Genomic DNA, 13,623 nt, shown 5'->3' with positions numbered 1-13,623 from the left:
AAGTAAAATATGATAACATGGACATAATTAGAGAATAAATATGGGTTTTGTGCAAGGTGACCATACAATTACACATAAGTGCAAGAATTGGATAGGTGTAGTGAAGCTGATGGCAGAGCCAAGCATGGAAAGAAACACAAGAGGGGGATTCAGGAGGGGTGAAGATATATATATACACTCTGTATAAACATTCAGAAAGATAGGAAGTGAACTAAGAGAGCATATACACCAAGGGAATCAAGGATAAACAGGGAAGAAGGAAATTACATTTGACTCCGCTGTGAGGAGGACATTTCATACTTTATTAAGAGAAAAGTGGTTAAGAGGCCACATTCCTGTTTGGAAACAAAGATTAGAGAAGAAGGACAACAGTTGGAGATAGAGGTTGACTTGAGAGATAATTTCTACAGGATACATGAGACTAGTGTATGCTTTATGGTATAACAGAAAGTGCCACTGAAGAGGAATAGATTAAAGAGATGATTTAGATTTGGACAAGTTTTGGGGATGAGGTAACAGATGAATTGCGAGGAAATGTGGTCAAGGGAAGACATTGAAGGGAACATGAGGGGAGGTGTGCAAAGACACATCTTCCATAAGAAACTGTTTGTGGTAGGGGAGGGGAGGAGAATTTTGGTATGGAAGGTTGGATATAAAGAAGGGATTTCTTAATGTATAGAGTCACATTTGCATATAAAAGTAGCTGATGGAACAGGGGGGGGGGGCAATGGTGGACAAAGCAGCAAGTTTTATGTAGCAGAGAGATAACAGGTATTAGTAGACTGGTTGAATTATTGCAACTTAAAGAAAGATTGTTATGCAAGAATGAGTGGGAGGATACATTTACATTGAAGAGATTGGTGAAAGAATGTCTATATTATGTTTAGGGAGAAGAGTACATTTTTGCAGGTGATGGTCTGTAGTTAATGTAGTATTGCTGCATATCCTAACAGCACTGGGTGGAACGACAGATGTTGAGAAGACAGGTGTCCGCAAGTCTGCCGGCTAGTGAGAGCGAGAAGGAGCTGGGGTCTGGCTGCAGCTAGACACACACTGATGGAGATTATTTCATTGAAATACAATACACAAGAAATACACAAATAATTAAACAAGTACTAACAATAGAAGATTTATAAACTTATTTTGAAAACAGACAAATTTCACTGCTTTATATATAAAGTAGTGAACTTCCTGTAAGTCATTAGGGGGCAGATTTATTAAGCTTGGAGAAGAGATAAACTGGAGATAAAGCAGAGAAAAGGTAAAAGGAGATAACGCATCAGCCAATCAGCTGTGTTTGAAAAAGACAGTTGGGAGTTGATTGGCTGGTGCTTTATCTCCTTTTACCTTTTCTCTGCTTTATCTCCAGTTTATCTCTTCTCCAAGCTTAATAAATCTGCCCCCTAGTTACTTACCAGCTTTAACTTTAAAAACATCTAGGCCATTTTACTTAAGAAAAAGGAATCCCCAGTTTCATATTTACTGTACAGATTATTCTAATACTGTAGTTGTTCACTATTCTGTACAGCCTGTGGAATCTCAGGCCCCGATACTGACACTTCTTACACCCCTTATGGCGATTCGGGCTACTTTAGGAAAAGTTGTTGCTATGCAGAAAGCCTAGAGATCTATTGGTATGCACCATATCTTGCCTAAAATCCAGTGCAATTGGTACCGAGGACAGCTCCACCATAATCACCACTGCTGGGAGACCTCCTATTGGCTTCCTGCATTTGTTTTTTGTACTGATGATATTGTTCTAGGGAAGTTATTCTGGTTGACATGCAAAGCTGTGAAAAGCGCAGCTTTGCGTGTCATTGAAATGCTTGCATTCAGGGACAAAAGCATTTGATGGTCGCCGACCATCGAACGATTTTGCAAGCACTCGCAGACCTCAGACACCTCTGGGTCTTAGGTCTATGGGTGCCCTGTACGGGAAGCGGGCCTGCATCTGACACCAGCTGACATCAGCTGCCCGCCCACCTCCCCCGCACCTGGGTCACGGATGCAATAACATGGGAACTCCCAGCGTTTTCACGGGAATGCCCATGAAAGCGGCTGCACATTCGCATAACGATATAGGCGCATGCGCAGTTGCTCACCATCGCTCCCTTACGCGAACACGCAGGGGAGCATTGCGATTAGAATAAGTGCACTTCTGAAAATATTAAATGTTTCTTTACTTACACACTTCATTTCCATTGTATATATATATTGTACATTTATATACACAGGTATATTTTGTGCAAATGGGCACTTTATATCTACCTGCCTCCTGTAATGTTGTTTTTTTTTTTTTAGCTCCCTGTGTTCCACAAAATGTGAGACCAGTGGTTATGTGTGGGACAGATATTACAGAGGTGTTGTGGGAAAGGACACCGGGAGCTTCCAACTACACAGCAACAGTCAGTGATGCCGATGGAGAAGTATATTCCTGCACTACAGCAGAAACCGCATGTAACACTGAGGCACTGGGCTGCGGTCAGACCTACAATGTCACAGTCACTGCTTATGGGGAACAGTGTAAAACTGAGAGTACAACTGTTGGATTTCACACAGGTAGGTCTGTCTCATTAAAGGAACCTCTGCAATCTCCATTCTGTGATTGACAGAAAAGTAATACACGTTACACGATGCTGTTATGAAGGGAAACTGCTCAATAAAATGTGACTCAAGCAAATTATGACTGATAATGACATTAAATGCAATATACAGTACATACTTCACTAGTTGCATTTGCTTTTGGATAACCAAATATAATGATATTTCAAATCTGATGTATTTATTTTTGAGTGAATGTAAACAATTACCTACCCATTACTGGTTTACCTCCCAAAACCAGCAAGGCACAACTGTAAACTCAGTGATACTAGATAGCTAGATTCTCATTCCTGTTTGTTAAAGGTCAGATTTTCCCTACCTAAACATTTGTAAATATTGCTCTGCACATAACTGAAGCTGTAACCCTGTCACCATGGGTTATGTCGGTTTTTACCTATGGGCTGCAGGACTGTAGCGCAGTCCATGAGACACTGCACCTGAAGCAGCCCATAGAACCTGAGGTAAGCACATGTGTAGTACTAAGTTCCCCCTCCGAGGCTGCCACTTTGGCTTATATGGGCTGCATCTGAAGCAGCCCATAGAACCTGTGGTATGCGCATGTGCAGTACCAAGGCCGATACTGCACATGGACAGGTCCAGTTGCCTGTCACCTGCATTGTACAGGCTCCGGGACAGTGATTTGGATAGCAGAAGCAGCCCAAAGAAGCTGGGAGTATGCAGTGGTGTAGCTAGGTGCCATGATGCCCAGAGCAAGGGCATGTTTCACCCCCCCCCCCCTCTTTTGTAGAAGGCAGGGCTTTTTTGCACAGCGAAAAGTGGGCAAGGCCTAACATCGTAATGCCCATTGCACATTTTAGCGAACTTTGTAATACCCATTACACATAAAGCCACATGCCTTATTACACATAAGGTCACACATTACCCATTACATACTATATAATAAACCGTAATGCCCATTACATACTATATAACACACCGTAATGCCCATTACACATTTGACACATAAGTGCCACTTTCCTATATGCTTATTGCTAGGAACTTCATGTTCGATGCCAAGGGGCTTCTTGCTTGATGTCAAGGGGCTTCATGCTCGTTGCCAAGGGAGACTGAAATAGCTCATTGCCAAGGGGGATTGAAATTGCTTGTTGCCAAGGGGGACTAAAATTGCTCGTTGAAAAGGGGGACTAAAATTGCTCATTGCCAAGGGGTACTAAATGTTTTTGTTGCCAAGGGGGATTGAATTCTGATGCAGCTCGCTGCAGCCTGCTCCCCTGCCCACCCAGCTTGCCTGCTCCCCACTGTGCCTGGCTGTCCGCTGCTTTTTTCAATTCAAGTCTTCCGTTGGACCGCTAGCCAATAGGCGCTCGCAGACCGGCAGCCAACAACGCTGCCTCTGATTGGCCTACTGGCTAGCTGTCCAGCGTGAGACTTGAATTGAAAATAGCGGCGGACAGCCAGGCACATCGGGGAGTGGGCAAGCTGGGCAGGCGTGTGATATTTTGGCGCCCAGAGCTTGTGCTCTGCCAGCTCAACCCTTGCTCCGCCCCTGCGAGTATGCGCTTGCCCAGTACCGAGGACGAGACTTTGCAAGCGCCGATGCCTGTTACGGCATTGTACATGTGCATGAACCATGGCAAAGAGCAGCAGCGGTGTCGTGGACAGACCCACCACCTCCAATGGGATAGAAGCTGGTTATATCAATACTTAAAAGTCACGTGTATTGACTATATGTGTTCTGTGTGCCCTGGGTAAACTGTGCTCATGGCCTTATGAGTAACAACTTGGCCTTAACCATGATGTGAATTATTACTATTGTGCTCCATAAATGTCTATTTTATGAATGTCTGTTTGGTATGAATTGCTAGTGTCAGGAATCGTGGTATGCATCCGCATCTGTGGCCGCATCTCTTATCATCACGCTGGTGCATCCTGCTGTGCAGACCTGCAGTCAGTGCTTATTCTGGCTGTAATCCCTGGCGGGATGTCCCCTGTGTTCTCCCAAGGCCTAGTAAGTGTCCCACGCTGCATGTCCGCCACCATGACACCTGTGGTCAGCTGACAGGCTGCTCTAATCCCGCTGCCTGCCGACCTTGATCTCTGACCTGTGCACCCGGTCACATGCTCTAAGTGTGCACAGGTACTTTACACATTAATTTATGTTGCGACTGGCAGCAAATCACAAACAAGCATGGGGGATATAGTCAGACCCCTGGCACTTCCAACTTGCCTTGAACAACTAATCTGTTCCCTGTGTGCTTGTCTCCAGTGTCAGCGTTCCAGGCTCCAGGATATCCTGTACTCCAGTGTTATCGCCACCTGTGACCTGCTGCTGTTGCTACAGACTTGCTTGCTGGTTAACTTTCCACCTGCCAGATGACTGTCCAGCTTATTCCATCTCCTGGTTGAGTCGCATCCAGTCATCAGCAGAGGTCACTACCCTTAGGCCAGCTATCCTTTCTTGGCTCCCAGGCCAGTTACCCACAGTTGTACACAGTCAGTGATAATATTATCAGCATCCTGACTGGCAATCATCTCTGGCTTCCAGGCCGTCAACACCCATCTCTGGCTCCTAGGCCATCGACAATCATATACGGCTCCCAGGGCATCGACACCCATCTCCAGCTCCCAGGCCGCTGACAATCATCTTCATCTCCCAGGCCGTCGACACTCACCTCCGACTCCCAGGCTGTCAACAATCATCTCTGACTCCCAGGCCTTTGACGATCATCTCTGGCTCGCAGGCTGTTGACACTCACCTCCGGCTCCCTGGCCATCAACACTCATTGTTAGGAACCAGGATTGATGGTTCAGTTCTGTTTTGTGTTTGTTTGGCATTTGGCTCTCTGGTGGCATCCAGTGGTGGGTCTGTGCTATTACAGCTCTATATTCTGTGAGCTTAATTTATTCACAGGCCTGCGAGGTAAGGAGCTCATTAGTACAGCTTGGGAGCTGCCTGGATCTCTCCCAGGTGTAATTAATCACTTGAGCCCTTCATAAGACATTAACTCCTGCAATGCTCTGCCAGTGATAGCTTCAAGCTTCCAGTAACCAGCTTCCTGTTTCCTGTGCAGGTAGCTGCTATTTCCAATCCACAGCTGGTCACCTGTCTGGGTACTGCTTTGTTTGGAGTTCACCAGCCATTTGCTGGTAATTGTCAATTTCTCCCTGCACTTAGCCCAGTGCAGCCTTCCTGGCCTTTGGCAGTTCCAGACTGCTTTCATTCAGTTACAGAGTCCTGCCTGTCAGTTCCACCCAGACGCTGTCCACCTGCCTGATCTCAGCTGTTCCTGCTCCTGAGCCTGTCTGCTGCTGGAATTCCCTTGGTGGTCACCTCTTGGCTGGCAGTCCATTCCTGGTGCAGTAAGTTCACCTTTCTGGGGACCTGGTTCTTTGTTCCTCGCAAGGTGCCCTCCTGGGCATTTATTCCTTGTTTACCATTCCCCTACTTCAGTGTTTAAGGGATAATCTCCAGCAGTTGCTGTGCCCTCAGTTTTCCCTGACTGGGTGTCCCCATTGGGAGTTTATTCTGTGTTTTTGTCTGTGCGTGTCGTTCGTCATGTGCTTTTTTGGTGTGGTGTATTTTCTATTGTGTATGTGAAGCGGTCGCGGTTGGTGGGCAACTAGGTCACTGGCGCTATTAGCCGCGTTAGCTAGTTACGGCAAGTTGCCTTTTTCATTAATTTCAGTTAGGATTCTTCAGTTTGATTTTCCTTTTGGCTGTATCCTGAGGGGATCCCCGGTTCCTTGTCTGTACTTAACACCTGGCTGCACCGGAGCTAGGGCAGGCCTAACTTGCCCTTTCAAACGTGGCAGATACAGGCAAAGCCTAGTTCCTGCAGGAGCCGGTCACCCTACTTGGGGGGTCAACAGAGGTAGCGTAGTATCCTGCCATGGCTGTCCTGAAACCATAACACTCATCTCCAGTTTTCAGGCCATCGACAATCTCCTCTGGCTTTTAGGCCATCAACTACTTACCACTGACTCCTAAGTTTGCACCTGCATTTCCTCCGGCTCCCAGGCCATTGTCTACTTTTATCACCGGCTTCTAGGCAAATGACCACTGTCAACAAAAAATGGGGATTTGAGGGTGTCACTTTCTGCCTGCACCAGGTGTTTGAAAGTGTACCCTTAGGAACTGCTTTAACTGAGTAGCAGCTGCAAAAAAACAGGTATGTCAAAGCTGGAACAGGGAAACCAAAAACAAGAAAGGTGGGTATGCAGCGCTAATTTAAAAATCACAAATACATTGGATTGACTTAACATAATTTTTATATTTGTAAAATGTAAGGCAGTTTAATCAACCATTGGATAGGACATATCACATGAAAATCAAAATAAAATAGAAATAAATATAAAGAAATATTTTTTCATTTAGAAACATTAAGACAAAGCAATTTAAATTGCATTTAAAAACGTTGTGGCAGTAAAATTAATATAGTATCCGATAACCTCACTGTCCGTTCCTATTATCACCTGGAAAGATGTTGGACCAACTCTATATTGTTTTTAGAGTGATTATAATTACCATCCACCTGTTGGATTATGGGGTCATGGATCCAATTGTACTGCAAATTGTTCCTTTTATGGTCCAAAGTCCCTTTTGTATATCCAATAAAGGTATGGTATACACCATTGGTGGTAGTAGGTGTATAAAGGTTCCGGTCCGCCAAGGCTGGTTCTGGCAGCTGTTGAGGAGTCAGAATGTCACTGAGACTTGTAGTCCATCTCCAATAGGATTTAGTATCCACAACTAACGCGTTTCGCTTGTGAAGCTTTATCAAAGGTAGCATGGATAGGCCATGCTATCTTTGATAAAGCTTCACAAGCGAAACGCGTTAGCAGGCAGATTCTGATCCCTAGTGGAGGTGGACTACAAGCCACAGTGACATTTCGACTTAACAGCTTTCTACTGCATTTTATTTAGATTTTCATGTGATATGTCCTATCCAATGGTTGATTAAATTGAATTACATTTTACAAATATAAAAATTATGTCAAGGCAATCCAATGTAGTTGTGAGTTTTAAATTAGCACTGCATACCCACCTTTCTTGTTTTTGGAAACGACCACTATCATCCTCAGTTCTCAGACTGACACCCACTGAACTTTACCTATAGTCTTATCATTATCAAGATATCCAGTATACATTCCCCAGTGTGCTCTCTCACCAGTCAGGGCAGGGGGGTCCTGACCTGCTCGTTGGGCACAGCTAAGTCCAAAGCTCACTGCGGGACTCCCTGGTGAGAAGCACCGGCAAGTTAGACTCTGCTCCCCTGTTCCTGGTCTCCACCAACCCTCTGGTCCAGCTGATCCCTGGTGTACCAGTATATGTCTTCACAGTTTTTCAAATCCCCTAGTTTTCAGTTTCCAGTGCCCTCCACTGGCCAACCCCAGTCACAGACACTGCCACTGATCACTGACGGAAGGAGAGCAGATTGCAGACATATTCCCCCCCTCCTGCTGCCATTTCAAATATGGTGTGGGCTGGTGAGCCAATCCGATCTCACAGTCTGGCAGCCAATCACTGCAGCTGCCGGTATTGAGCTCTGATTGGCTCGCAGCCAGTGCTGCATTTGAAATGGCTGATATTCACTGTTACGATTCAAGAAGCCTGGGCTCCTCTGCATAGAAGCGCCAATGGGACTGCAAGGGTTGTGGGCACGGTGTCACCTCATTGAAGGGTGACAGCGGGGTGCGGGCCACACACCGCACACCCCGCTAGTGACAACACTGGCTTTAGTAAATTTACCCCTTAGAGTGCCTGTAGAAAACCTAATTTACATCTACAAATATCATTGCTCTAGTGCTCAGACTGATGCAGTGCAGTGCTGAGAGGAGAGGGCCCAGATGGAGGAGATTGCACACAGACCTCCTCTCTTAGGGCCTGAGTTATTTTGTTTTGGTGCAGGGATACTAACTGACTGCTTTATTTCTACACTGCAACATACAGTAGATCTCACTTTGAAGAAAAACCCCACCCAAATATAACTCTCTCTGCACATGTTATATCTGCCCCACCTGCAGTGCACATGATTTTGTCCATTTCAGAAGGAATTTGTCTCTAAGAGTGAACTAGAATAAGGCCCTTAAAGTGCCTCTGGTTCTGTCCTTCTATTCTATTTTATTTTATTTACTTGAAGTCAATCTGTGCAATTCTCAAATGTTTGTCTGTTTATTTTGCTGTTTTTGTTTGTAACTTAGCCCTGGAGATATTTTCTGACAGAATATGTGTTATCTCTGTACTCATACCTGTTGATTTTAACAGTGACATAAGTGTCTGACTATTCCAATACTCTGTGGTGACAGCTTGAGAGAAACCCACACCACGACCGCCCACCGGAGGTTGGCAAGTCTGAGCGCAGCCTGGTGCTTTGACAGAAGCTTTTCTGCATTTTTTTACTGGCAGACATTTGGTTTTCAGAATGTAGAAAAAAATTCTGATAATAAAAAAGAATGAATTCATATAAAGAATTTCAGTTCACCATTAAAAGTTTGGTGGATCCCTTTATACATTAAAAAAATATGACTTTTTAATTTTCTTATTAATTTACTATAAATCAACATTTCCCTGTTGACCAGATAACCTTTACCTGTAATTACCATTAAACTTATCTTTCCAGGTCCCTGTGTGCCTCAGATATTAAACACAACTGAATGTGCTTTGGACTCTTTCACACTGTCTTGGACCGCTGTCCTGGGAGCAGATTATTATGTTGGAACGTTAACGGACAAGAATGGGAAGATGCTGACTTGTAACACTACAGATCAGAGTTGCAACATCAGGGGCACAGAATGTGGCCAAGCATATACTGTGACCATAGCAGCACACAATGACCAGTGTAGCAGCAAAGTCAATTCTTCTTTCCTTCTCTATGCAGGTTAGAGTTGCCACAGAATCAGAACAATGAAACGCTTATTGTGCATGGTCCTGTTACCTGCTGATTATTATGTCTGTGCCTGGTCCCATTACCTGCTGATTATTATGTCTGTGCCTGGCCCCGTTACCTGCTGATTATTATGTCTGTGCCTGGCCCCATTACCTGCTGATTATTATGTCTGTGCCTGGCCCCGTTACCTGCTGATTATTATGTCTGTGCCTGGTTCTGTTACCTGCTAATTATAAGGTCTGTGCCTGGCCCCGTTACCTGCTGATTATTATGTCTGTGCCTGGCCCCGTTACCTGCTGATTATTATGTCTGTGCCTGGTTCTGTTACCTGCTAATTATTAGGTCTGTGACTGGCCCCGTTACCTGCTGATTATTATGTCTGTGCATGGTCCTGTTACCTGCTGATTATTATGTCTGTGCCTGGTTCTGTTACCGGCTAATTATTAGGTCTGTGTCTGGCACTGTTACCTTCTGATTATTATGTCTGTGTCTGGCCCTTTTACCTGTTGATTATTATGTCTGTGCCTGGCCCTGTTACCTGCTGATCACAATGTCTGTGTCTGGCCCAGTTACCTGCTGATCACTATGTAGTTGCCTGGCCCTGTTACCTGCTGATTATTATGTCTGTGCCTGGCCCTATTACCTGCTGATCACTATGTCTGTGCCTTGCCCTGTTACCCGCTGATTATTATGTCTGTGCCTGGCCCTGTTACCTGCTGATCACTATGTCTGTGCCTAGTCCTGTTACTTGCAGATTATTATACTTGTAACTGGCCCTGTTACCTGCTGATCACAATGTCTGCATCTGGCCCTGTTACCTGCTGATTATTATGTCTGTGCCTGGTTCTGTTACCTGCAGAATATTATACCTGTCCCTGGCCCTGTTACCTGCTGATTATATTGTCTGTGCATTGTCCTAATGCCTGCAGATTATTATACCTGTCCCTGTTACCTGCTGATTATATTATGTCTATGCCTGGCCCTGTTACATACTGATTATATTAGGTCTGTCCCTGGCCCTGTTACCTGCTGATCACAATGTCTGCATCTGGCCCTGTTACCTGCTGATTATTATGTCTGTGCCTGGTTCTGTTACCTGCAGAATATTATACCTGTCCCTGGCCCTGTTACCTGCTGATTATATTGTCTGTGCATTGTCCTAATGCCTGCAGATTATTATACCTGTCCCTGTTACCTGCTGATTATATTATGTCTATGCCTGGCCCTGTTACATACTGATTATATTAGGTCTGTCCCTGGCCCTGTTACCTGCTGATCACAATGTCTGCATCTGGCCCTGTTACCTGCTGATTATTATGTCTGTGCCTGGTTCTGTTACCTGCAGAATATTATACCTGTCCCTGGCCCTGTTACCTGCTGATTATATTGTCTGTGCATTGTCCTAATGCCTGCAGATTATTATACCTGTCCCTGTTACCTGCTGATTATATTATGTCTATGCCTGGCCCTGTTACATACTGATTATATTAGGTCTGTCCCTGGCCCTGTTACCTGCTGATTACTATGTCTGTCCTTGGCCCTGTTACCCGCTGATTAAATTATGACTGTGCCTGGTCCTGTTACCTGCAGATTATTATGTCTGTCCCTTGTCCTGTTACCTGCTGATTATTATACCTGTATCTGGTCCTGTTACCTGCTGACTATTATGTATGTGCCTGGTCTTGTTACCTGCTGATTATTATGTCTAGCTTTATTGCTTCCTTTTTACCATTAATATCCTAAGGGCTGAACAAAATGCTGGTTATTAAAAGTGATTTTCTTTTGTCTCTGATCAAATAAGTGATGTCATACAAGTACACCCCTAGATACAGTATGGTCCTTAAAACAAGGTATTTAAAGGTGGGCATGGGATATTAGACAGCCAGATGGTTTGGTTTTAATTAACCATTGCACACATGTCACAGACTCAGATGAGGCAACAGGCAAAATGGTACTTATGTAATATCTGGGCTCCCGTATTTCTTATGGGACCGCGTCCCCTCGCGGGGCTTGCTGCGCTCGCCACGGTTCAAGCACGGTGGCTCGCTGTGCTCGCCACACTATATAACATCATCTCCATGCGTAGTTGGATAGTAGGGGTATGAAAAAATGGGGTGCATTTAAATGGGAGCCCAGATAATACATAAAGACCGGCAAAATATATTTTATTGGCTGCATTCAGGAATTTTGGGGCCTGGGACTCATTTACAGTCTCCCCCCCCCTCACTTGACTTACCGTAACCTGGCTCTTGCTCCCCCCATCTCCTCTTCCGTTGAGCTGAAGCACGGAGGTACCAGTGCGCAGGCTTCTTCAACTCAAGATGCCGATGGTCATTTAAAATGCAGCACCTACTGGTCAGCCAATCAGAGCTCCCGTACCAGCAGCCGCTCTGATTGGCTGCCGGTACACGAGTTCTGATTGGCTCAAAAGCTGGTGCAGCATTTTACCTGGCTGCGGCATCCTGGGTTGAATAAGCCTGCGGTCCGGGACCAGCTTTTGTTCAGCGCACTGAGCGCAGCGCAGTGGAGGCAGTCAGGGGTTTGCGGTGGGCAAAATGAGCTCCCCGGGCCCTTCCAGAGCCCGGGGCCATCTGTACTCACAACACCACCCTATTGGCAGCCCTGATATTGAATACTATAGTCTGCACATCATCCAGGGCAATGCCTATATGAAAGGAAACATTTTGGTTTGCGATGCCCTTTGTAGATGCGCAAACATAGGTACTTAATGTAAGAAAATAATAAAATAGTTTTTTTTTATAAATAATGTAAAACTTGTAAACCTGAAAATATATTATTTTCATTTCAGCTCCCTGTGTTCCCTTTAATGTAACCAGCTCTGTGACCTGTGAGACGCATTATTTGACTGTATCATGGGATGATGCCCCTGGAGCAATCACATACACAGTCACAGCTCGTAGCCGGCTGGATGAGATTTCCTTGAAAACCGCAAACACCTCCTATGAATTTCAAGAGCTGTTATGTGATGAAGCCTATGATGTCTTCATTAGCAGTGAATCTGCCAGGTGTAACAGTGCAGGGAACAGTTCTGTTCGTGTCAAAACAAGTGAGTTTTCGTTAAGAAAAATGTTGATGAATGTTATAAAAGGTAAAGGGACAAACAAATTTCAATTTTTTTGTTTTTCTAGTTCCTTGTGCTCCCAATATTTTGGTAGCCTATGCATCATGTGAAAATAATTCTGGCATAATACACTGGGATTTTAGCCTCAATGCCAGATCATATTTGGCTATACTAGAAGGAGTAAATGTCTTGTCCTGCAACACAACTGATACTGGCTGTGAGACCCCAAACTTAGAATGTGGCCAGAATTACACAGCGACCGTTTGGGCAGAAGACGGAACATGCACTTCGCAAAGTAGTACAAAAATGACATTTAAATCAGGTGAGTTAAAGGAGGGGGGGTGCAGTCGTTATGTTGGTGATTCAAATGTTGAGATACAGTATGTCAACACTGCTACAATTTCGACATGTTCACAATGTCAACACCAAGCCCTAACACCCACCCCAATGCTTACTCTAATTTTGACATTTTCAAAATGTCTACATGTCATACATCAACATTTTAACCATGTTAATATCATAATCTTCAACATAATGGCACTGAATGTCAACATAATGAATGTTGACTATGTAAATGTTTACAATGATGTGTAGTTAGTAGTTTTGTGTAAAAGCACTAGCTTACAGGAAATGAAGAAACATGTGTCATAATCTTGTGGGGCCTACACACGAGGCGATTTCAGGGTAATTTCTTAACGATCTGACTTAATTTGAATAGAACGCTTAGAAAATGCCCCTAAATCGCTACGTGTTTAGGGGCCATATTGATATTGATGTGCGGCAGCGCCCGGGGATTAAGATGCTGCATGCTGGGTAAATCTGGTTATATTGTCGGTCAGGGCCAGTGTTCTTAGATTGCCGGTTAAGGCCAGTGTTCTCACCAGAGAACATTGGCACTAACAGATCGCTCAGCACACATGGCTGGCACATCGATGTGCAGCATTGTGTGCTGAGCGATCTGAGCAATCTAGCATCGCTCAGATTGCTCAGCTTAATCTCTCCGTGTGTAGGCCCCATAATACCTACTTAATTCTCAAATTTAGTGATTTCACAAATAACTTTGTAGGGTTACAGGTCATATCTGCATTCCTC

General features: G+C 44.7%; 1 protein-coding gene across 1 annotated transcript in view; it reads left to right on the top strand.

Moving 5' to 3' along the window:
* Positions 1-13,623, top strand: part of LOC146027254 (fibronectin type III domain-containing protein 7-like) — a 41,883-nt gene that overhangs the window by 4,349 nt on the left and 23,911 nt on the right. Inside the window, exons 4-7 of the mRNA XM_083158196.1 lie at positions 2,302-2,559; positions 9,183-9,440; positions 12,259-12,516; positions 12,599-12,853. Of these exons, the coding sequence (XP_083014322.1) occupies positions 2,302-2,559; positions 9,183-9,440; positions 12,259-12,516; positions 12,599-12,853 (1,029 nt within the window). The remainder of the gene's footprint in view (positions 1-2,301; positions 2,560-9,182; positions 9,441-12,258; positions 12,517-12,598; positions 12,854-13,623) is intronic.

This window comes from Crinia signifera, chromosome 8, assembly GCF_055691185.1.
Source record: "Crinia signifera chromosome 8, ASM5569118v1, whole genome shotgun sequence".
Classification (NCBI taxonomy): Eukaryota; Metazoa; Chordata; class Amphibia; order Anura; family Myobatrachidae; genus Crinia; species Crinia signifera.
Note: the sequence above shows the minus strand (reverse complement) of the source record. Positions and strands in the feature narration are given on the sequence as shown.